This window comes from Drosophila yakuba, chromosome 3R, assembly GCF_016746365.2.
Source record: "Drosophila yakuba strain Tai18E2 chromosome 3R, Prin_Dyak_Tai18E2_2.1, whole genome shotgun sequence".
NCBI classification, from domain to species: Eukaryota; Metazoa; Arthropoda; class Insecta; order Diptera; family Drosophilidae; genus Drosophila; species Drosophila yakuba.
The window spans coordinates 26,483,893-26,506,512 of NC_052530.2; the positions used below are offsets into that span (position 1 = coordinate 26,483,893).

A 22,620-nucleotide genomic window follows, 5' to 3' on the forward strand; every position below is an offset into this window, starting at 1 on the left:
AAACGAAATCCATTATCTGGGGTACTGATAAGCTTGCGGTTAAATGGGAATATCCGTCAAATTAGCTCTGCCTCATTTGGGGAAGTTGGTTTCAATACTTATCAGCTCAACCACAAGACACGTTGCAAAAACGGATATAAAACAGGAAACTTGAAACCCACAAACACGAAATTTGCGGTTCAATTATATTATAATTTTTGAGGAAACATTAAAAATTTGGATAAACGAATCCAAGAAAGATATAAGATTCCAAAATAATTAGTTATTGATCAACATTTTAAGGCTAGTTTTATAAAATGGTGCATTTCTCTGAACAAATGGAAAACCTTGTCTAAGACACCTTTAAACATTTCTAAACGAATTACAACAAATTTGCGATGCTGACCATGTCGAATCGCAACAACTGATTTCCGTTTCACTTTCGCTACACCACTGTGATCACCCCAATTAACAAGTCGTTTACTCATGTCTCATAAATTCGTAGGGTTGTATTTTCGTCCAAGACAAAAGGATGACTTTGACGTACAAAAGATGGTCCTGCTCATTGTTCCGACCTTACGACCGATCCCGTCTAGCATTTCTCTTCGCGCAAAAGACGGAAGAGCTCAGCGGGTTGGGCGCCGGAGACCTGCAGGGCGCAGTTGAAGTTCTCCAGCAGGCAGGAGTTGGCCAACTCGGCACGATACTTTCCATTGGTAACGCACACCGGCTGATAGATCATCGAGCAGGGCTTGAAGCACTCCTTAACCTCCAGCTTGAAGTTGCCCAACTTCTCGTGCAGATTCTCGACGAACTCGGAACTGCACCAGGCGGCATCGGTGGCAGCATAGGCTATGGAATCACATCGATGTTAAAGATCGGAATCTTTACTATTTTATTTGAATTTTACTCACCCTGCACGCTGTTCCTTTCGCGGCGACAATTGTGGGACAATAGATTGCAGGTGCTGGCAAACTCCTTGAAGTTCTGGCCATCAGTTCCGCATACTGGCTTGTAGATACTGGGGCAAATAGTTGGACAGGCGGTATCGTTTGTGGACACTGTATTTCCGTATACACAGGCCACCAGAACCAGGCAGCAAAGGGTCAAAGATTGGCTCATCATTTTGAAGTAGTTTTACTTTCGTTGTTTATTATTTGGTTTCAACCGACGAAAGGGTTCTCTCTGTAGTAGCTATCGATTTCAATTGGTATGACTGTCTGAAGTTTCATTGATTTTTATATATTTTTATGGCTCTCTCTAGCTACTAGCAGATAGTATATCAGTTATAGAGTGCAGATAAGAGCGGCTTCTTATCAGCGAGCCAAAACAAAAACTCGTTTATGTGGTCTACAAAGTTCTACAAGGTACCGGCACTGTTTCGGTGAGTAACTGTGTTTATACCCTTCAAGGGGGTATACCTATTACGAGAATATGTTGGTTGGATTGCTGTTTAATATGTGAGCTTTTGACATGGTAATACATTTATTATATTAACTTACACGAGTGATATGTTTTTTTGCGGTTTCTGGCAAACGTCCCTTTACTTTGCAAGCTTCTAAATAAGTAGACACTTGCAAAATTATTTAGAAAATTCGCAATGACATTTTTGAAAACCGCAGAATTGGGAATATTCGGTTGATAATGCATTATTTGATTTTGGTATAAAATGGGTGACCACTGCTGTGGATAGTCGCATTTGTGGAGTCTCAACGCTTCAAGTGACTTTACATTAGTTAGTTTCCTACCAAGTCCTACAGGATTAGGCACCATTAGTTAGTTTCCTACCAAGACCTACAGGATTTAGCTCCTACAAAATGGGCGACAAGAAGAATCTCCTCCTTCTGTTCGATCACCCGACGGAGCCCGTTTTCATGGACAAAGGTGGCGATGGCACCATGTTCAATGTACCCGACCACTATCTGACCGATCAATACACGAAGATCTGCAAGAAGACGCAGTACCGAATTGGCGGTAGTAAAGCGAGAATGATAGACCTCAAGGAGATCTCCATTCCCGATCTTAGCTTTCCCATGTCCTTGGGCCGTACCGAGCAGTTCTCGCTGATGCTGAAATCCCACCGCCAGATGGCGGGGCACTTGATCGAGGTCTTTACCAAACTGCTTTCCGTGGAGGATCTCCTAAGTGTGGCCGCCTTTGCCAGGGATCGCGTTAACGCTGTAATGTTTCATTATGCCCTATCGGTGGCTCTGCTCCATCGTCCTGACACCCAGGGCCTAGATCTGCCATCCTTTGCGCAAAGCTTTCCAGATCGATTCATCGACTCGCAGGTACTGCGCTCGGTACGCGAGCAATCGTTCGTGGTGGAGGAATCGGAATCACGGGTTCCTATTGTTGTTCCAGTTAACTATACCGCCTCCGATTTGGATCACGAGCACCGTCTGTGGTACTTTCGCGAGGATCTGGGCATCAATCTGCACCACTGGCACTGGCATCTCATCTATCCCATCGAGATCAGCGATGGTGCCGATCGCCGGATAGTGGACAAGGATCGTCGTGGCGAGCTTTTCTACTATATGCACCAGCAGGTGATGGCCCGCTACAACGCCGAGCGATTGAGCAATCACATGGCCCGGGTTCAGCCGCTTAACGACTTGGATGAACCCATTGCCGAAGGCTACTTCCCCAAGATGGACTCCACGGTGGCCAGTCGGGCCTATCCTCCGCGATTCGATAACACCCAGCTGAGCGATGTCGACCGCCCGGCCAACCAGATCAAAGTGGGGCTCAACGACATGAAGCGGTGGATCGATCGCATCTACCAAGCCATCCACCAGGGCTACGTTTTGGATGTGAGTCTTGGCCATTGTCCTTTCAATTATTTTTCATCAAGTACCTAATCTCATTTTCCAGACAAACAATGAAAGGATTCAGTTGGATGAAGTGAAGGGCATTGACTACCTCGGCAACATTATTGAAGCCTCCGTATTGTCGCCCAATACAGCACTGGTAAGATGAGCTACTTTGCCACTCCTATGCATAGTTACTAGAATATCTAATCTGCAGTACGGTGATGTGCACAACATGGGTCACGTCTTGATCTCGTACTCCCACGATCCGACTAACAAGCATTTGGAGAACCAGGGTGTGATGGGGGATTCTACCACTGCGATGCGCGACCCAGTCTTCTACAAGTGGCACGCGTTCATTGACAACATTTTCCAGGAGCACAAGGGGCGACTTCCGGCCTACACCGAGGAAGACCTGAGCTATCCCGGCATTACGGTTCAAAACATCAATGTGATTAGCCAGGATAGGATCAACAGGATAACCACATTCTGGCAGGAGTCGGATGTGGATATGTCCCGTGGCGTCGACTTTTTGCCCCGTGGCAGTGTCGTTGCTCGATTCACCCATCTGCAGCACAACCCATTCACCTACTCCATTAACATGGTCAACTCCACTGGAGCCACCAAGTTCGGCTACGTGCGCATCTTCATGGCGCCCAAGCTGGATGATCGTAACGCTCCCATGTTTATGGCAGATCAGCGCCGCATGATGATTGAGCTGGACAAGTTTGGGATTTCGATTCCACCCGGACAACATAGGTTTGTACGCAGCTCTACGGAATCGAGTGTAACCATTCCCTTTAAGCGCACTTTCCGCAATCTGGACAACAACCGTGGGGCTGCGAATTCTCCGGAGGAGTTGGAGAACTTTTTCTGCGGCTGCGGTTGGCCCAATCACATGTTGGTCCCAAAGGGTCGTGTTGAGGGCATGAGCTTTGAGTTGTTCGTCATGATTTCCAACTACGACAATGAAAGGGTAGGTGTTCTCTAAGGGCTTTATGGACTTGTCCTGACGTTTCACCTTCTCCAGGTTGACCAGACACTTGTGGGTAGCTGCAGCGATGCCGCCTCCTACTGTGGAGTCCGCGATCGCCTTTACCCAGATCGCCGATCCATGGGCTTCCCATTCGATCGCGTGCCTCGCATGAGTGCAGTTTTGCTGAAGGACTTCCTAACGCCCAACATGAGCACTGTGGAAGTCAACATTACCCACGAGGACCGCACAGTAAAGCTTCCCCAATTGGCAAACTTATCCTGATCTACATATATGTATCCATATATGTATATCTATATTATAGATGTATCGAATCGGTTTTAAAAATGCATTGTATATTAATTCGGTTATAGCGACTTTCAAGGAACCGACAGAAAAAATATCCGATTTTTTACAAACACTTTTTTTTGATAAAAAATAATCCGTTTTTTTTCAGTAGCATTGAAAATAATTGTCCAAAACTGGAATGCCATAAATCGTTGAATTCGTAACAAAATTCCCTATCGATCCATGTACATATATTGAAATGCTAATTTTTGTCAATTTTTCGCAAATTTTGATGATGGTACCCCTTATCGGAAATGCAAAAATTTGACAAATTTTTTTTTTACTAAACCCGAAAAAGTAGGGATAGACATAGTTAGCTATGTTTATTAGCAGCACAAAACAGTCTTTATTTTAGGAGTGCGCCCAATTTTGGCCAAGTTATGTCGAAAATGCCGACTGAAAATATCAGATTTCTTACAAACATTATTTTTTCGATTTTTTTATAAAAAATATTCCGTTTTTTTTTGATAGCATTGCAAATAATTAGCCAAAACTGGAATGCCATACCTCGTTGAACTCGTAACAAAATTTCCTATCCACATGAGCTCAAAAAACAAAATGAAATTTTTTGCCATTTTTTGCAAATTTTGGTGATGTGGATATCGAAAATGCAATTTTTTTTTCAAAAACCGAAAAAGGAGATTTTTCTGTTTACGTGTATGTATGTATATATGTATGTATGTATATGTATTTATATGGAAGTATATGTATTTATATCTTCTTTTGGTTTTGTAAGTAAGGGTATCTAAACGTGTTCTAGAAATGTTTGCTTACCTTCTGGAAACTTAATTTTGCTTGTCTGCTGTCTGGGAAAGATCTATCTTCGTAACAGCATCATCAGTACTCTCGCTACTATCTTGTTTATTACAGATATCAACGATTCTTTTTGAAAATATTGATAATATCGGGGAAGAAACTTCTTTATTGCTTTTCCTGCTATGCTTGTGATATCATTGTTTACCAACAAGTTGAGGTAATGTTTTTCTTTTGGTAGATGACTTATGTTTTTCAGGAACTGCGTGGTACTTTTTTCATCATTCTATTGGATGTTTTGATTGCGGGCATTCTGGTGTTTTGATTATGTTATCAACGTTCTAATGATTTCATTTTAAACATTTAACAATAATTTCTCGTTCATTATAAAATTGTTATCAAGACCCAAGTTTCAAAAAATCCCCCATTCCCTTCACTTCCAATAGTTTTGACAAATGATCTTGTTTCTCGCCACACATTTCGGTCTAATTCGGTTACAACATTCTGACCGCCCACATGGTTGCACAGTTCATCAAAACGGCCCATCTCCATGGGGCATAATGGTAATTGAGGCCTCTCGTCGCGCCGCACAGAAGACGGGATGGGATGGGGGGAATCCCAATAGCCGGCGGTGGCCAAGGGAGCGTGGTGGCCGGGCCTAATCACCGTTTAATGGTGTTCACACACTTGTTGCTGACGGCGCCCTCCATAGCCATAGACCTGGCCAAAACCAACAGGCCTGGCCAATCAATGACCGCTAAGCGAATGCTCGTCACGCACGCGAAGGCCGCTCCGCTGGTCATCGAGAATTGGGTACACACGCGTCCATTAAACCCATCAAAGCGAAGACTACGAGCCACAACCCATTCCCATTCCCAGTCCCATTCTCACTCCCATTTTCACAATCCCAGAACCACGGCCAAGACAGCGCGGCACAGGATCAGGTTGACTCGGTGCACAGGTATGCAAATGAGCCACTGCCCATCCAGATAGCCATCGGAGTTGCGTTCCCCCGGACTCATCGCTCGGATCATCGCCCATCGGCATGAACAGTGTCATCAGCATTATCAACGGCATTCCATGATGGGTTCTTTCTTCCAATTTTCAATTCTTTCGTGCAGACAAGCCTCGCTTTGCATACGAAATTAATTATGTGCTGTCAAAGGCAATTTAACAAAAACTTATATTGCTACTTAATTTACGTCACGGCGCTACCAGAACTTCTTTTTGAATGGGTATACGTGTTTCAGCATTGATATAGGGAATATATATTCCTGATATATATAATAATTTAAATGATTGCTATGGCTAAGCATGTGTATCCTAGACAAGAAAATCCATCTGTACTTTTGTAAGTAATTTTGTGTTTGTGTGTTTTTGTGCTAAATACTTAGTAATAAAGCTAAATCTGAAATAACTAAATCTCAGTAAAGAAAGAGTATTTGATGCCTCGGATATTTTCGAATTTTTCCCGATCTTTCTGGTTATTCATGTTGGTCTTTCATTTGATTTTACCCAACTCCTTCGTTTGCTCCTCCCCGGCTGTCGACATCAATTTGTATTTTTAGTGTAGGAGAAATGCGTTTGAGATTGATAGAGAAGGACGGACAGAGTGTGTGAAAGAGTGGGAATCGTGTGAGGGACCTGCGTCGGATTGTGATTCCCTAGCCAAGGCGATTATCTTTTGCGGCAACTGTTTTTATGCCCAATTTCAACGTCCGCCTCGAGACGCCTTGGCATGTGATTCGATGTCTTGAGGTGTTGACGTCTACATGTTGCATTTTAATTGTGGTTTTTGGTGTTTGGTGTTTGGTGTTTGCTTCTCGGTATTGCAATCTTTCACCGGGTTCTTGGCGTTTTCCCCGCCTGTCGGCCTTTCTCCACTCCCTCGCCGACTCATAAATAAGTTGTACGACAAGCGACAACCAGCCACCAGCCCGTTTGCCAGGAGCTGCCGTGAAGTTATGCGCACGATATCCATATTTGGACGCACACAGGTGGCGATGGTGGCCTTAGCCAAGGTGATAGCCATAACACTTGGCTCTTGGCCAACTTGGCTTGCGGCCATCTCGCCGAAGTGCGAGCACATCACACCTACTGGCCACAATGGCCACAAGACAAGGCTGGCCACAAGGTTGACCATTTTGGGACAGCGCTATCCGAGGAATTGACTTTCTTGTGGAGCGTGGGCTGGTTTCTTGCAGGATGTGCTGGAGTCGCACTTCTATTCAATGACCCAGTTAGAGGAGTATTTTAATTGCACCGAAGTCAATTAAAGCATTCCCTCTAAGATTCTAAAAGAACTGGCATTGTAGAGAGATTCCTAGACACTTCGACCCAATAGTTAGTGGACCAAACATAAGTCAAATAACCGCATCTTCTCTTAAAGACTTATTCCACAATTGAATGGAAATAACAAAACATAGTAAACAATTTTTATATGTCCTTCCGTCCTATGAAATTACTTGTAATACTGGTATTATTGATTCACTGTTGTTGTTATGATATTCATTCATTAGTTTGTTTACTCTCACTCCATTGATTGTTTACCTTTTATTAACCAGCTCATATTAGTAAACAATAAACAGATACAACCCATACTTATACCCTCTTTTTTAATCAACTCTTACTGAGCAAACTACCCCGAAATCATCAGCAAGTAATTCAAGTGTTTTCTCCTGTTTTATCATACTCTGAAAATAACTCGAATATCTCTACCAGCAGTGGTTCTTATCTGGCACGTTGACTCCGGTAACAATATTTATGCTAGGACAACAAGCGATTCATTCATGTGGAATGCCAAGCGAATCATAACAATCTCAGTGAAGATAAACAAAGTGTTTTCTTATGATGGTGTTACCCAAAACCCCAGCCCAATTATAAGATGAATGAATTTGATTTTGATATTTCTTGTTTTGTATTTTGTACGTTTGTTTTAAAGCTCTTTTTTTCTTTGTTCTATCACATTATCTTAATAACTAATGGAAGCGCTGGATCGCCGAGATTGTTGGGGAGTTAAAGCCGCTGGTGCTATCACAATGTTTTGTAGAGTTCTTAAAGCTTGAAGATTGAAGGGTGAGGCATTGGGTTCTTAAGCCTGAGCCCAACGATCCTGGAACTGCATGGAGTAGCACATGGCGGGCTCAACGCTGGCGACTGGCTGGAGGTTGGTGGTCCAGAAGAAGGTGCCGGCGGTGGTGCGAGCGAAGCGAACTGGGACATAGACGTCCTCCTCCTCCTCGTCCTCCTGCTCCTGCTCTTGGACAATCTCGAACTCCTGAGAGTGGGCCAATTGGGCCAGCTTCTCGTTGGCGGCGTTCTCATCGATCTCGGCATAGTAGGCCTCCTCAACCTGGGCGTTGCGCAGATTGTCGACGGATTCTAGAGATTCCAGAGAGCCCTGAGGCTTCTGCTGCTGGCGCTGCTTCTGTTGTTTCTTGAAGAGCGTCTTCAGGACCTGCTTGATGCTGTAGCTGGTCTTCATCTTGTTGTTGGTGGTGGCGACGACAACGACTTGTTGGCACATTTTTTGGTTGAAATTATATGGGTAGTTTTGTAAGAGTGCGTGTGTTGCTTGAAAGGCTGACGATGTCAGAATGATTTTCCAACCGGCAAACGGACGGCTTTTATAGACGGCCCGGCTCGAAGTGCATTTCCTGTGCGCTCGAGCGACAGAGAGGGCGAGAACGGACCCCTGCCAAAGACACGCACCGCAGAAAGGGAGGGGTATACAAACAGAGACAGAAACGGAGTGCGGAGTACGGAGTACGCAGACCCTCGCCCTCAAAGAGCCGAGATAATCGGGACCGGGGCGGAGAACCTGAAATACGACGCTCACCAGGAGTCGGGGGAAGTTCCAGGAGCAGGTAGAGACGAGACGGGATGAGACGAGAGAAGAGTGCATCGGCTAAGGAAACAAACCCCTACAAAAACTGCAACTGTCCGACGAGTGTGGGAAACAATTTTTCGTTGGCCTCAAAATTTTCGGAAACGTATTCAAGTGCTGCGTGAAATCCCCAGAGAGGACCTGAAAAAAATCACCAACACACTGACAAACCAGGACACACCGATATGGGGCAGGTGTTCCTTGGTAAAATTTCTCACGACACCGAAGGAAGCCCAGGATCAACAACAGGGATCACATCATGGAAAAGGAGTTGCAAATTGTATTCCTAATGGGCAATCAACATAAAGGCATAGGATAGGGGACCGTTTCTGAGTTTCGAATCCGCAGGACCATTCCCACGCATTCCCACACATTGTTTCGTCCTGGCTCTGGTTTCGTGCATATGAAAAGGGCATAGGGGATTTTGGGGTTGGATCTTCTATTTGTATAGGCATCTCGAATCACTTGTTATGGTGTTTTGATTTCCAACTTTCCCACAGGGCTCGATGCATCCATTTACCACTAGCATTCACGAAACCACCACCAATAAAATACGGACTTGCCACTTGTCTTCAATTTGGAAAACACTCCCCAGGGGTGAGCTGGGAATCTTATAGATATTTTAATTAATTCCCTTTCATGCGGCCCAAGTGTGCTGAACGTGTGGAGCGATAGGGAGGGTTACTTCAATATCGCTTCAAGGGAGTGGGATTACCCGATAAGGCGCAGGGAGAAAGTGTGTGCAAAGCGAGCTGAGGGCGAGATACGAACGCGTACTTGAAGATACATTTTAATGACTTGTTGTTTGGCTAGGGGATCCTGTTTTAATGGTTCGCTTTTTATCAGTGCCACTAATGGATCACACAGATTGCACCCCCTGCCAAGATGAGTTGACTAGCTGTTTATGGGGAAAAATCAAATGGAATGAGACTCAAGATCCAAGTTGTAAAGTGGGAGTCTTCTGGGGGGATATCCCACTATCTGGGAGCCTCCTGTCAAGGGGCCATTGACAGCTTACACTTGGCGGTGGTGGCCGGGAATGATGATGCATCTCTGCCTGCTGGTGGTGGTAATATGATATATGCACTCGAATTCTTAACAAAAAATAAAAGCCACAGCGACAGCCACAGCCTCAGCGCTTCAGCTTCAGCTTCACTTCCATTTCGAGTTTGAGTCGCCGAGAGATAATGGGCAACGTGCCAAGTGCCCGACCGTGTATACACAACAAACAGTGCATAAAAGCAGGCGGAGGAGCCATTCACAAGGCGGTGGTTAAGAAGGGGATCCACAGGGGGGGGAGATCCACGAGGGGGTCTGAGGCTGCAGTAGGAGGTGTGCCGGGTCTTTTATGTGATCTCCAAGCGGAGTATGTGTCGGCATCCCAGCAGCCACAGAGCAGAGTCCACTGGCTTTGGCGGATGGCAAACTGGTTTGTGGCTTTTTGGATCTTTACATACACCACTTGAGATGCCAATGCCAGCATGGGTACACTTTGAAAAATATTTACATGAAAGGCTAAAGAAATTAGTTACTTGAAGTGCAAGTCTGAGTTGCAGTGCCTAAGAAGTGATCAGAAAACAACAACATATTATATTCAAATACCTATATTTGTTGAGAAACTTACTAAAAGTACTCTACTGAAGTGCCAACCCATAACCCTTTTTTTTCAGTGCACACATGGACACACATACTTAACGCGCGGCTATGACGAACAAATGTGTAAAGCATTAAAAAAGAGATCTGAAAAATACGAAAAAAATGAGAAAAGCTGAATAAAAAAAGGGGGGAAAAAAACACAAAAGCGTCGACCGCATCCTAAACAGCGGCAACCAGCGACTGAGGGCCAACGGGAGGGGGGCATGGGGAAACGGAGCGTCGGACTGAGCTCGGGCCCAAGCCCCAACCAATCTTTTCAAGTTGATCCCCATCAAGATATTATTTGACAGCAATGAAACGACTGGCACGAGTTTGTTTCCCACGGTCTGGCGTTGCCTTGGTGTGCGTTGTATCTGTGTGCTGGTGTATCTGTTGGCTTGCGGGGGGCTTTCAAGTGGGGCTTACGCGGAGGGGTTTTCAGGGGGGAGGGGGGTTTTGGAGGGGAAGAGGGCAGCCCCACCGACGACTGCTGACTTGGCTGGCTGCTTTTCGCGGCGCAATAAAGTTGAAAGCGCACTGTTGGATATAAATTAATTCAACAACACGCTATGGCCATACACACAGCTTGGTGTTGTTGCTCTGGGTCTCCGTCTCCGGTCTCCGGTCTCCGGTCTTCAGTCTTCGGTCTCCATCTCCAAGTTTTGCACGCTCTCGTGCCCCGCCCCCAGCCGCACCGCCCCCTTGGGCGATCGCTCAACTCCGCGGGGGCACTGAAATTCGCGCGTGCGTATGCCATCGACAAAAAAAATAAAGCACTAAAATTGTTTAACAAAAAAAAGCAAGCCAGAGAAATAATAAAGCGAGAGAAATGAGGTCTTCGCGATATACATATGTACATATGTATGTATGTTTGTGCATGTGCAGCTACATCTTTGGATGATTGGGTGTATGAAGACAAAGACCAGTTGGTCCTAAGCGACTTGACCATATGCGCTACACCCCAAACGAGCATTGCAGAATCTGATGAAATTTCTGAAATGATTCATGGCTATCGTCACTGTCTTATTATGCCATTTAATATTTACAGAATGCGCTCTTCGTGGGCCAGCAGATTGGGTTTCTGCATGTCAAAACTATGAGGGCACACTCGATGAAATCTATTAGGGGCACGTGCTCGTCCACTGGGTTCCCTCTAATTGCTGCAATTGGTATTAATGATTCGAGTTACGGCAGTGATTCAGAACTAGTTGCGCTAGGAAAGTCACTCACAGGCGTGCATAGGCATTTATTATATCGAGTACACGGAAATTGGAACTTCCGAAATCTTTAATTCCTTAAATAATAATTGAAGCCCCTATTCTATATTACATTTAGATGCATAAATGGATTATACACAAAATAGATGTCATATTTTCTTGACTTTATTGTTTTTAAAAAATATTACTGAATTATTCTGCCCGTCAATTATGGCTTAGTGTAGCTTATCGTGTTATCTATAAGTAAATATACAGTGCAATACCACTTATAAGAAACGAATAAGTTTTAGTTTTCTTGAAGCTATCTCGGTTTTTCAACTCTTGAAGTCTTTGGAATAGTTATTCTATATTTTTTATAGCAACGTTTCCTTAACAATCCAATTGGAATTATTCCCTAATTGGTTGTTGCAAATATTATGCGATCAACCCACCCCAAAAGTGCAACCACCACCCTCCGCCGAACAGATTGACACACTGCCGAGACCCATAAAATCCAATTAGCCATTTCCGGAGCATTCAGCTTTTGGCCATCAACAGTTTAAGTGTCCCGGTCCAGCGGACAAATCGTTTCGGTTAGATAAGTTGTTAGCCGATTGTGTTGGCCCGTTTAGCGCCGTTTGCTGTTTTGTTTCGGCTAACTGTAGCTCATTTGGAATGCGTCGAGGGGCAATCTTAATTTGTCTTATTTGAGTTCGAGTTTATATACACATAGTGAGTAGCTGCCGTCTCGGGGCTTTTGTTATTCCTTATTTGTTTGCCAATGTGTGTCGGGCTCGTGTCATTTTCAATGAACGCCAGCGAGCGTCATCGTCGCCGGCACTTCTAATTAAATGTTGAGAAACCCGAGCTTTCGATCCGAGATGTGTCAGATGCCGGCGGATGGAGATCTAGCATTTAAAGCTGATGAATCACGACGATATAGCGCTAAAAATAAATACCGAATGTGCTAAATATATACATATATCGCGTATAGCCCACGAGCCATAACATTTATAGCGTGTGCTGGCAACAACCATTACGATTGTAACCGACTTTCGCGCACACGTCGACTTCGATCGGTTCCCAGCCCGAAGACGCTATGGTAATTGTCTACAAATAGAAGCGAGCGACGACCCAAGATCCCCAAGATCCACAAGCGAACCCAAAACCCCCAACCGATCCCCAGCTGATCCCCAAACGATCCCCAACCGACAATCAAGAATAATCATGTAAACGAAAAGCGTAATGCTCGTCCCACGAAACCCACGACTACCACGATCCAATCAATGATCCATAAAGCGCTAACAAAAAAGCAAGAAACAGAAACACTGGCCCGTCTCGGGTTGGCCCGATGACGATTCCACAATTATCAGCGTGCCATAAGCTACTGCAAAAGGGTGAAGGCACATGGCAAGACTTGAGACCGAACCCAACCGAACCCAACCGCACCGAATTGAAGCCCAAAAGACCGGACCCCGACCATAGTCGACCATACAAATGAATTGAAATGCAAACATCTTGTTATGGATGGAAGGCATGTGCTCGCCTCGCATCGTATCTGGGATCCCAAGTCGCACAGACCTCTTAAAGGCGGTCCGTCCGTCCGTCTGTCCGCTCAAGAGAGACGATGGACGGAAAGACGGACGAGGGATCGTACAAGACCCCAAGCATGCACAATCAGAAGAAGTCAGGCCAGCCGTCGTCATCGTCGTCGTCGTCGTCGTGGAAATCGGCTGCGAAACAGTTTCCCACGGTATAACAATCACAGCACATACATAAGGAGGGAGGGAGAGAGAGCGAGAAGGCGCAGCCCGCTCAAGTCATTTTATTGCCCTCACAAATACAGGCAAAAGTATACAAAAAAACAGAAGCCACCACCACCACCACCACCACCACCAGTACTACCAAGCCATCTAAAACCACCGCTGGCAACAGCAGCAGGCCGCGCACGAGGCAAAATGAGTGTCCCGCTCGCACTCACTGGCCAGTTCCCAGGGCGGCAGAGGCTATATAAAGCCGATCCCAGAGCCAGCCGACTCATTCAAAGCTTCGACTCCGTTGCGTGCACACAGAGTCTCCGAGTCTGAATCTAGTGGAACGTTGCGACTGTGGATTACGCGAGTTTACGTTTACTTTACTTTACCCTCTACAAAAAAACCACCAAATCACTACAACAAAATGGTTCTGGAAATGGAGATGTCCAAGACGTATCAGTACCGCAAGGTGATGAAGCCCATGCTGGAGCGTAAGCGCCGTGCCAGGATCAACAAGTGCCTGGATGAGCTCAAGGACATTATGGTGGAGTGCCTGACCCAGGAGGGCGAGCACATCACACGGCTGGAGAAGGCCGACATCCTGGAGCTGACCGTGGAGCACATGAAGAAGCTGCGTGCCCAGAAGCAGCTGCGTCTGTCCAGCGTCTCCGGTACAGTGTCTCCGAGTGCCGATCCCAAGGTTAGCATCGCCGAGAGCTTCCGAGCGGGCTACGTTCATGCCGCCAATGAAGTGTCCAAAACTTTGGCCGCTGTTCCCGGAGTGAGTGTGGATCTCGGCACCCAGCTGATGAGTCACCTTGGCCATCGCCTCAACTACCTGCAAGTGGTGGTTCCCTCGCTGCCCATCGGAGTGCCCCTGCAAGCTCCAGTGGAGGATCAGGCTATGGTCACCCCACCTCCATCGGAATGCGGCAGCTTGGAGAGCGGAGCATGCAGCCCGGCGCCCAGCGAGGCCAGCTCCACCTCTGGCCCCATGTGGCGACCCTGGTGAACAACTGGACGCCAGACGATAAACACCTGAATCGCCTTCAAGAGGAAGGCTTCTACAAATCGTTGACCCAAAGAGGTGCTGGACTTGAAACCGCACCGTAACTCCTTGGAGACCATCGTTTGCTGCCCAGGATTAGCTTTCCCTGCAGCTCAACAGCCCAGCAGAGCCAACGATCTCTAGCAGAGCCACAAATTCCGGCTATAGAGATTGTCGCTGCTCAATTCTTAAAAACACTTCTTAAAAGAAATGAAAAATAAATGAAATTCCAACTCAAGAACCTCTGCATTTACTTATTTCCCATACAACTGATTACTCAGACTTCCCAGACATTTAGTGGGCGTTCGACCGCAAACTAAAGCAACTAAAAGAAGAAACCCCTTAAAACGAACAAGAAACGAATTAGAGATAAACTCCGTGGTGAACCGAATCGCAAAGAGTCCACAGCCGGAAGTCGCTGAATATTTTCCCACACTCGTACTATCGTCTGGTGTCTCCGGCCCGGCTTGGCCTCATTATGCCCTGAGAATTCGAATTCCGAGGGTATGCGGGACATTCAAGGGGGTATACGACAGACGTATACGTATATCTGCGGGAAGTTTTGCGCCGGCGCTGTCGCAATTAAATAATAAAATAAAGCAAAAAGTCAGTTCTAGGAAACGTCATTTATTATGAGGCCCGCCGAGTGTGAGAACCGCGGCTCCGCTGTCAATGGCTCAGCATTGTGGTCATTGTGTTTCGCTTGTTTTTTTTTTGTTCTTTCAGATTTTGCTGTTTTTTATTTACTAGTTTTTTTTTATTTTTGTTCAGGCTTTGACAGCTTTAACTGCGCTTGACCGCTTGGCACATGCGCGAACGGACCGGCGGTCAGACATTGCAAATTAAGCCCGCGACCGCGACCGTCTCGGCACTTAAGTCTTAAAACTCCAAGTCTGTATGGGTATGGATAGGGTTAGCAATAGGGGTATGTGTTTCGGAGTGCGGTTCGATTACGGAACCTCGGATTCAGCGCCTTTGTCTGGCGGACAACTATGATGATGACTACTTACCAGGTCGTCTCGAGTCTGGGACCGTTCAAGCCGTCGCTGATTGCTGTTAATCTTCAGAAAATGTGATTAGTCACGTAACTTTGGCATCGAGACGGCCAAGTTAGCGCTTCTCCGTTTATTTATTTATTTTTTTTTTTTCTGTTTGTTGGCTACAAAACGGCTATTTATAGGGCTCAACGGTAGTTCGCTGAAATGGGTGATCTATTTTGCGATGGACCAGTTGAAAGACGATCATCAGTTCACTCCAAGATTGACAAAGTGCGGCTATACTGGCCATAGCCGCTGGCTAATTGGATGGCAACGTTTGGCGAAACTGATCTAGAGAGTGGTTCCCATTCAGCTTGTCGGCTTTGGTTTTCATTTTTGCCGAAACGTGCGTCATTCGTAAGAGGTTATTAAATGTGATGTTTGCTGACTTCAGAGTGAGTATCATTTCCATATCCATCTAGTACCTGATTAACTCAGAAACAAAACCCAATGATGACTCAAAATTGGTTTGCTCATAAATGGAATATACTGTGAAGTTTGCCAATAAGTATTTTTAAACAGCGCAATAATTTTTGCAAGATTTGATCAAAATGAAGAAAGGTTGCAATTATTGACTTTAAGTTGAGCACTTCATGATCCCATTCCGAGTTACGGACCTCACCCAACCCATATCGAGTCTTGTGACAGGAGGTACAGTAGAGCCCACACGTCATCCATCACGTGACCTCTGTGTGCCGGTGGACCCCCAATCGCAGGCACCGCGGGTCCAGCCACCTACTTCAGTCATAATACTCCGCACGCTGCACGCCGCTAAGGTTTAATGCAGCCATATTAAAGTAAGCGCAAGACCACCACTTAATAAAGGAGAGGCGGCGGCAAACCGGCCTCGCATTGAGGCTGGATGCTGGAGGATGGAGGATGGAGGATGGTACTGGGTTGGAGTCGGCCTGCACTCGTGCCTCGATCTTCATCCATTCCCATATCCATACCCATACCCATTGCCATACCCATTCCCATACGATCGCATACAAACACAACCTGTGGGCAGCTTGTCCAGTGGCAGCAAGAGCGTGTGCCAATGTAGTGTAACAACATCCCATATTAAAGATATTACAGAGTCAATAGCACACCATATAAGTGTGGTTGGGTGCCTCTCGAGCGCTCCATTGCTCCGACGACCAACTCCCATTCTCCTCAACTCCTCAACTTCCCAACGACCATCTCCCACTCCGATCTCCATAACCGATCTCCTCGTGCATCCCGCTCGCTCTCGCTTTTTGGTCATAAACCAACTAAATTGAGTTCGTTCAACAAAACAGCGACGCATGCGCCGCGCTCGAACCCATAGTTGTGCCTCCCCTGGAAGCCTCGTACCCCTCATCCACCACAGATCACACGGCGCGCTCTTAACGATCGTGTGTCCACAGTCATTACAATGTTGGCCAATGCACAAAAGTCGAAGCTGCTGAAGCTGAAGCTGAGACTGAGGCTGAGCAGAGTCTTCGACTGAGACACACTTACCGCACGCTGCTTTTCTCTTTCATGTCGATCCATAGTCATATAGCCGCAGCTCGAGTCGGTCGTGATCTTGCCCGTAAGTGGTCTTGTATCTTGAATTCGTAAAAGTACACACTCACATATATACAGTGGTAGACACACACACAGAAAAAGGGCAGGTGTGTCGATCGTGTGAGAACCACGTTCCAAACCATTTTCTCACGATCTTCGCTTCTGATATTTCGTTGTTTTTTTTTTTTCTGGCCACGGTCCCCGGTCTCCGGTCTTCAGTCCCTTCCCCCTACCTAAAAATAAAAAAGAGACCCTTTCTTTGGGCCTCGGTCTTCGAGTGATTCGTATGCAGTTTGTGTATTGTAGTTTTTAATGACTTGGGCTTGCGTTCGAGCTCGATCGCCGGATTGCCGGATTGCTGGATTGCTGTATCGGGGGTTCGGTTACGTCGCCGCCATTCGTTCATCATTCATCGGGTTTACCTATAAGATTAAGTATCTTTTGTGCCAGCATTTCCTTTTGGCATTTTGGGTGCGATTCCGCAGCGTGTCCCTATAACCGACTTTTTCTTATTGCCCATTGTATGGTATGGTAACTGGGTTGGCTCGGTTTGTATTGCTGTTGGTCCTCTTATTGTCAAGTCCATAGTTGTGATCGGATTATCCAGGAATGGCCAAGGATCGAAAGTGAGCTACAATTAAGCATGGCTCTTAAGGAGTGTCCTTTATTACACTTTATGTTATCTTAGGGTGGAAGTGGCATTGAAACATTTGAGGAAATGTCATTGTTCAGTGGGTTGTAGGGTCTAAGATTACATAGTATTTCAAAGTTAAAGCCATCACCCATTAAGGATTTCTTAGGAGACTTTAAACAATTTAGATTAAATCCTTTATAAGCTAGTAACCCTGCGCCATAAATCTTATTAATTTCCATAAATAATTGCTGGCACCCAAGAAAACAAAAGAACGGAAATGTAAAATTAAGTATAAACACTTACGGCTCTTGTGAAGAAGATCGTTTCAAAGATAATCTACTTTCGGCTTTGGCAAGTTAACAGAATTTTAATCAGCTAAATAATCTCTATAAATTCAGTTCCTTTTCAAATTTATTACACCCTGGCAGCACAGACTAGTCCCAAGCCAATCCTGATACCGATCTCGTTGACTATTCCCTCGGTGTGCCCTGCGTCGATTTTGAAGACAGAGGCGTCTGTGGATCGGCTACTGGTCTTGGCACACCGATAACCAAATGATGCTGGGTCAGCCAAATCAAAAAAAGAAAAAACGAAACAAAAACCCAAGAAAAAAAATCAAAAAAGGCTCGAAGCAGGGTCCATAAAAAAGAAAGAAAATAAAAAACCGATATCCTGTCCCCGACTGGAGCTCCTCCATCTTAAAGTTGCCCTAGGGCAAGGCACTCATTTACCTGATCCGAAGCAATTATGTGCCCATAGCTTACCTTGACCATTGTGCACACGATTTTCTAGCCGAGTGGCCAGGGAGAAGCACGGAAACAACAAATCGAGGAGAACAAAGCGAAATCAGGATGGATGCGGGATGAATGATGACTCGATCCGATCCCTTTTATTTTTTGGTTTTCTTTTTTTGGGTTCCTACCCCCGGCTCTATGTCCATTTGTTTTCTTCTAAGTCTGAGCGACATTGTCGTAACTCGATTAGATACGCTCAGATAAGACTCTACTAAATATTTTCTGTTACCTTCGCTTATTGTCCGCACACGTGTTTGAGTTCTCCAACCAAATGCCATATAGGCTTTATGTATGGCCCATCGGTAGCCTCGGCTTTGGACTGCTTCTTTCTTTCTTTTTAGTTCTTCTGCTTAATTCTTCTTGTTTCGGCCTTGGCATTGTTTTCGCTTTCTTTTGTCCGACGATCGTGTATGTGCATCCGTGGGGCGATCGAATAGTTGCAGGGGACAGAAGGAGGTGCTATTGCGCTTCTAGCGTTTCCGTTCTAGACCGCAAATATATGGCAACTGTTTAGACATGGGAGTGTCTCAGCAATTTGCATGTGATTCACCGGATAGTGGGAGAAAAAGTCGTGATCATTCAATTTTAGCTATATAATTTATTATTTATTTAGTTATCACATGAACTGCGCGTCCTCGTCTAAAGCTTTGTGTGTGTATGGTGTTTACTTATAACTAGTTGGGGAGTACACTGGGGGAAATCCAGTGACTCGGAAGACTTTTACTTTCTATCATCTCTCCTTCATTCGTTTCTGTTGCGGTGTGAAGTAATCCTTTCTACCATGGACGCCAGACGTTCTCCTCGTCCTCGCTGTCATCCTCCATCTTGGTCACATCGATGGTGGTCAACAGGGAATGGCTGGTCGAACTGGTATTGGAGTTGGGACTGCCGGCGTAGCTGGAGATTGGCGAAATGGGCACGGAGTAGGCATCCCGATTGGCAATGTGCACGGAGAGTGGAGCGGTCACGGGCAAGGCTTCCTTTTCTGCTGGCTGGATCTGATTGAGGCGCTGTCCCAGGTGGGTCATTAGCTGAGTGCCCAGACTGACATTCATGCCGGGCAGTTGGGAGAGTGAACGGGAGACCTCATTGACGGCATGGATGTAGCCGGAACGGAATCCCTCCGCCGGAGTCAAGCTCTCATCGCCGGAAGCTCGCTTGTGCTTTCGCTGCTGCTTCATCTTTTGCAAGTGGGTGACGGTCAGTTCCAGGATATCGGCTTTCTCCAACCGGGTGACGTGCTCGCCCTCGGACTCCAAGGTGGCGACCATAAGATCCTTCAGCTCGTCCAGGCACTTGTTGATCCTGGCACGACGCTTCCTCTCCAGCATGGGCTTCATCACCTTGCGGTACTGATAGGTCTTGGACATCTCGGACATTTGTAGCGACGACATTTTGTGTGTGTGTGTTTCTTTTTGTGCTTCTCGTGTTTTTTGGTGTAAGCTGAGTTCTTTGAGCTCTTGCTGCTCTGACGATCGAAGACGTTGTGTGTTGCTAGACCTTCGATGATCGGCCTTATATAGCTGGCCAGAAACAACCCCCAAAATGGGCCAAAGGGATCGTCGTCGTCGTCGTCGTCGTCGTCGTGTGTGCTGGCATTCGAGGAGCAGAAGGGACGGGGACACGCTTCGTGTGCTGGCATGAGGGTTGCTCGGTACCGACCCTTCCGCTTCTTGAGACCGATCCTTATTGTTCGGGCGATTTCTTATTGTTGGCCCGGCACCCTTATCAAACGGGCCAGGGAGCAGGATCGCTGCCAGGATCGTGGGAAACACTTTCCTACTCGGTTTCTCACATCGACTCGCTCACCTGCCCGCAAAAAGCAGCCGAGCATGGCCATGAGCATGGGCATGGGCATGGGAATTTGCAGAGCGAACAGCTGCCGTTTGTGCCGTTTCTAGATTTGTGTGTTATGATTTGACTATGGCAGGGCAGGGTGAGGGGCATAAGGATAATGAACTGCTTGCATTATGCCATCTCATCGGGATCCTCTGGGGTTCCCACGACAGCGAGGACCTCTGCCAGGGGTATGGGGATAAGGATAAGGACGAGGCGTTGCGATTCCTCGACGACTTCCTGTTTACCGTTGGCATTCCAAATTGGATCGGGTTCGTGTTTGGTGGCAGAGGAAGGGACAAGGACAGCGGCATCCTGCACTTGTTGGTCGGCTGTTATGATCCTGTGGGAACATTGCTCGTGTGCGTCGAGTGTGCTTAATGTGTGTTCGACTTTCCGATCCCCCTGACCCGGCAGGACCTCTGCCTCTCCCTCCGTCTCTCCCCCTTCCTCCAACCGACATGTAAAAGGGGCCAGCGATGCTGATCCTGGAGCGCTGCTCGCGAGTGGCTCGCTGTGGACACACTTTCGCCTGTAAGTTGCTCGCGTTCCAGGACCTTTGTAATGGATGGATGGATGGATGGGTGGTGCATTACAGGGATTTTTAAAGGGAGTGGGGAGTTCAATTGACTTGAGTTCAAGTGGAGAGTGTAAAGATATTTGTTATTTAGAAATATGAATTATTAACATTCCAAGGAAATATAGCAATATTCACAAATCAGGCTAATTACATCTGATTTTTAAATATTTTCCAGCAAAGAAAGAAAGAAAATAAGAGGAAAGATAAGTTTTCTAACATTTTTACTACATTTTATTTCATTTTTGAAAAGGAGTGCTCGTTGACAATAAGAATAAACAGAATAAGTAAGCAAATCAAACGTATGGCACCCTCTTTTGTTAATAGTCCCAAATATATAATGCTTTTATAAATTCAGTTTATGTTCATTTTATTGTTCAAATGTTCATGGCTTATAGTTAATGGTGTAAAGCAAAAATATAATTTTAAAGCATACATAAAAATGTGTTCTTAATGATAATAATTGGAAGCTCGGTGGGGAAGCTCTTGCATAGTTGATGAAATAAATTACAATGAATTAATTACGTGAATCAGTAAGCCTATGGGAGATCAAATACAAAATACAATACGAACTTAAGAACTATCACAGGAACATCACATCATATCAAATCAACTACCAGCTAAATACGATTCTGAGGCAAATGTTTACACTAGACCTTGGAAAACTTGGATGGTTTCTCAAATAAACTGAGTGGTAAAGCTATCAATGTTAATTGGTTGCGTATACAAGTATTTGGAATGCCCTTCACCAGGGGCGCCAGACTTCTTCGCCATGATGGATATCCTCTTCTCGGGGAGATTTTGAGCGTTTTTGATCGGATAGATTTACTGGTTCGTCTTCCATATCGATGATTTCTTCTTCCTGCTTCATGTCCTTGAGCTGGTGACCCAATTGCTTCATCAGGTGGGTGCCGAATTTGAGATCCAGGCCGGGAACCGTGGAGAATATATGTGAGACCTCGTAGGCAGCCTGGGTGTATCCGGCTCGGAATTTGTCCAAGTTAACCTGGTCGGGTGGTGATGATTGCGGATTGGCCACTCGCTGCTGCTGCTGCGCCTTCAGATAGTTAACGGTGAGCTCCAGGATGTCCGCCTTCTCCAGCTTGCTGACCTGCTCGCCCTGTGCATCCATGGTGTCCACAATGAGATCCTTAAGTTCGTCCAGATACAAGTTCATCCGGGCGCGTCTTTTGCGCTCCAGAAGGGGCTTGGTCACCTTGCGGTAATGCTGAGTCTTGGTCATAAATCTCTGACCCTGTACGGCCATTGTGTATTGTGGGTTTTGATTTGGTGTTGGTGTCTTGTTTGTAAATAAAGTTGCGATGTTGCGATGTCGCTGCTGCCGCTCCGCACTGCACGGTAGTCACTTGAGAAATGATCTTGCCGCAAGGTAAGCTGATCCTTTTTGTAGCTGCTGGTGCCATACACTTGCGAAATCGAAATCGAAATCCTCCCCTAACTGCCACCACGCACTGCGATCACAACGCTCCTACACGCCGACGATCACCACGAAGCATCAATCGGGTCACTCTCTGCTTGTGGCAAGATTCCCTCGGCGCTGCACGTGTGCAACTTCAAAAAATTGGATCGGGCGGAAGCCGCTGAGACTCTCTTCTTGCACTGAAAACAATCTCTATGCTATAGAAAACAGGGCTTAAGATATATACTTTGAAATAATCACATTTCAAGTATACAAGTTCAAAGCATACTTCCTGGGGGTCAAACAAAAGAAATTTGTTTAAATATTTATTATTAATTTAAAGATTCTCCTTAGGCACTTTCGGTGATTAGCTGCATTTTTAATCAAAGCTGCATTAATCACTATCACTA

General features: G+C 45.9%; 6 protein-coding genes across 6 annotated transcripts; 2 read left to right on the plus strand and 4 right to left on the minus strand.

The window, feature by feature from the left end:
• Positions 1-463: 463 nt before the first annotated feature.
• LOC6538431 (enhancer of split M1 protein) lies at positions 464-1,191 on the minus strand. Its single transcript, XM_002098919.3, has 2 exons — positions 894-1,191; positions 464-831 (listed from the first exon to the last, which is right to left on the minus strand). Exons 1-2 carry the CDS (start codon positions 1,102-1,104, stop codon positions 572-574), a joined length of 471 nt encoding a protein of 156 aa, XP_002098955.1. The 5' UTR covers positions 1,105-1,191; the 3' UTR covers positions 464-571.
• Positions 1,192-1,616: 425 nt separating this feature from the next.
• On the plus strand, positions 1,617-4,078 carry LOC6538432 (phenoloxidase 3). The gene is made up of 4 exons (XM_002098920.2): positions 1,617-2,792; positions 2,854-2,949; positions 3,007-3,765; positions 3,820-4,078. The coding sequence occupies exons 1-4, from the start codon at positions 1,797-1,799 to the stop codon at positions 4,045-4,047; spliced, it is 2,079 nt and encodes a 692-aa protein (XP_002098956.1). The 5' UTR covers positions 1,617-1,796; the 3' UTR covers positions 4,048-4,078.
• Positions 4,079-7,775: 3,697 nt separating this feature from the next.
• LOC6538433 (enhancer of split malpha protein) lies at positions 7,776-8,464 on the minus strand. The gene has a single exon (XM_002098921.4). It carries the CDS (start codon positions 8,387-8,389, stop codon positions 7,955-7,957), a length of 435 nt encoding a protein of 144 aa, XP_002098957.1. The 5' UTR covers positions 8,390-8,464; the 3' UTR covers positions 7,776-7,954.
• Positions 8,465-12,175: 3,711 nt separating this feature from the next.
• Positions 12,176-14,620, plus strand: LOC6538434 (enhancer of split mbeta protein). Its single transcript, XM_002098922.4, has one exon. The coding sequence runs from the start codon at positions 13,759-13,761 to the stop codon at positions 14,344-14,346; it is 588 nt and encodes a 195-aa protein (XP_002098958.1). The 5' UTR covers positions 12,176-13,758; the 3' UTR covers positions 14,347-14,620.
• Positions 14,621-18,967: 4,347 nt separating this feature from the next.
• LOC6538435 (enhancer of split mgamma protein) lies at positions 18,968-21,106 on the minus strand. The gene has a single exon (XM_002098923.3). It carries the CDS (start codon positions 19,769-19,771, stop codon positions 19,154-19,156), a length of 618 nt encoding a protein of 205 aa, XP_002098959.1. The 5' UTR covers positions 19,772-21,106; the 3' UTR covers positions 18,968-19,153.
• A 37-nt stretch (positions 21,107-21,143) lies between these two features.
• LOC6538436 (enhancer of split mdelta protein) lies at positions 21,144-22,505 on the minus strand. The gene has a single exon (XM_002098924.3). The coding sequence runs from the start codon at positions 22,055-22,057 to the stop codon at positions 21,536-21,538; it is 522 nt and encodes a 173-aa protein (XP_002098960.1). The 5' UTR covers positions 22,058-22,505; the 3' UTR covers positions 21,144-21,535.
• Between the last annotated feature and the right edge of the window lie 115 nt (positions 22,506-22,620).

What these genes read in the sequence shown, in the direction of transcription:
- LOC6538431 (XM_002098919.3), bottom strand. Translation starts at nt 1,104, where the DNA reads ATGATGAGCCAATCTTTGACCCTTTGCTGCCTGGTTCTGGTGGCCTGT. An exon ending in CGAAAGGAACAGCGTGCAGG is followed by an intron (nt 832 to 893) that starts GTGAGTAAAATT and finishes GTGATTCCATAG; the next exon opens with CCTATGCTGCCACCGATGCC.
- LOC6538432 (XM_002098920.2), top strand. Translation starts at nt 1,797, where the DNA reads ATGGGCGACAAGAAGAATCTCCTCCTTCTGTTCGATCACCCGACGGAG. An exon ending in ACCAGGGCTACGTTTTGGAT is followed by an intron (nt 2,793 to 2,853) that starts GTGAGTCTTGGC and finishes CTCATTTTCCAG; the next exon opens with ACAAACAATGAAAGGATTCA. An exon ending in TGTCGCCCAATACAGCACTG is followed by an intron (nt 2,950 to 3,006) that starts GTAAGATGAGCT and finishes TCTAATCTGCAG; the next exon opens with TACGGTGATGTGCACAACAT.
- LOC6538433 (XM_002098921.4), bottom strand. Translation starts at nt 8,389, where the DNA reads ATGTGCCAACAAGTCGTTGTCGTCGCCACCACCAACAACAAGATGAAG.
- LOC6538434 (XM_002098922.4), top strand. Translation starts at nt 13,759, where the DNA reads ATGGTTCTGGAAATGGAGATGTCCAAGACGTATCAGTACCGCAAGGTG.
- LOC6538435 (XM_002098923.3), bottom strand. Translation starts at nt 19,771, where the DNA reads ATGTCGTCGCTACAAATGTCCGAGATGTCCAAGACCTATCAGTACCGC.
- LOC6538436 (XM_002098924.3), bottom strand. Translation starts at nt 22,057, where the DNA reads ATGGCCGTACAGGGTCAGAGATTTATGACCAAGACTCAGCATTACCGC.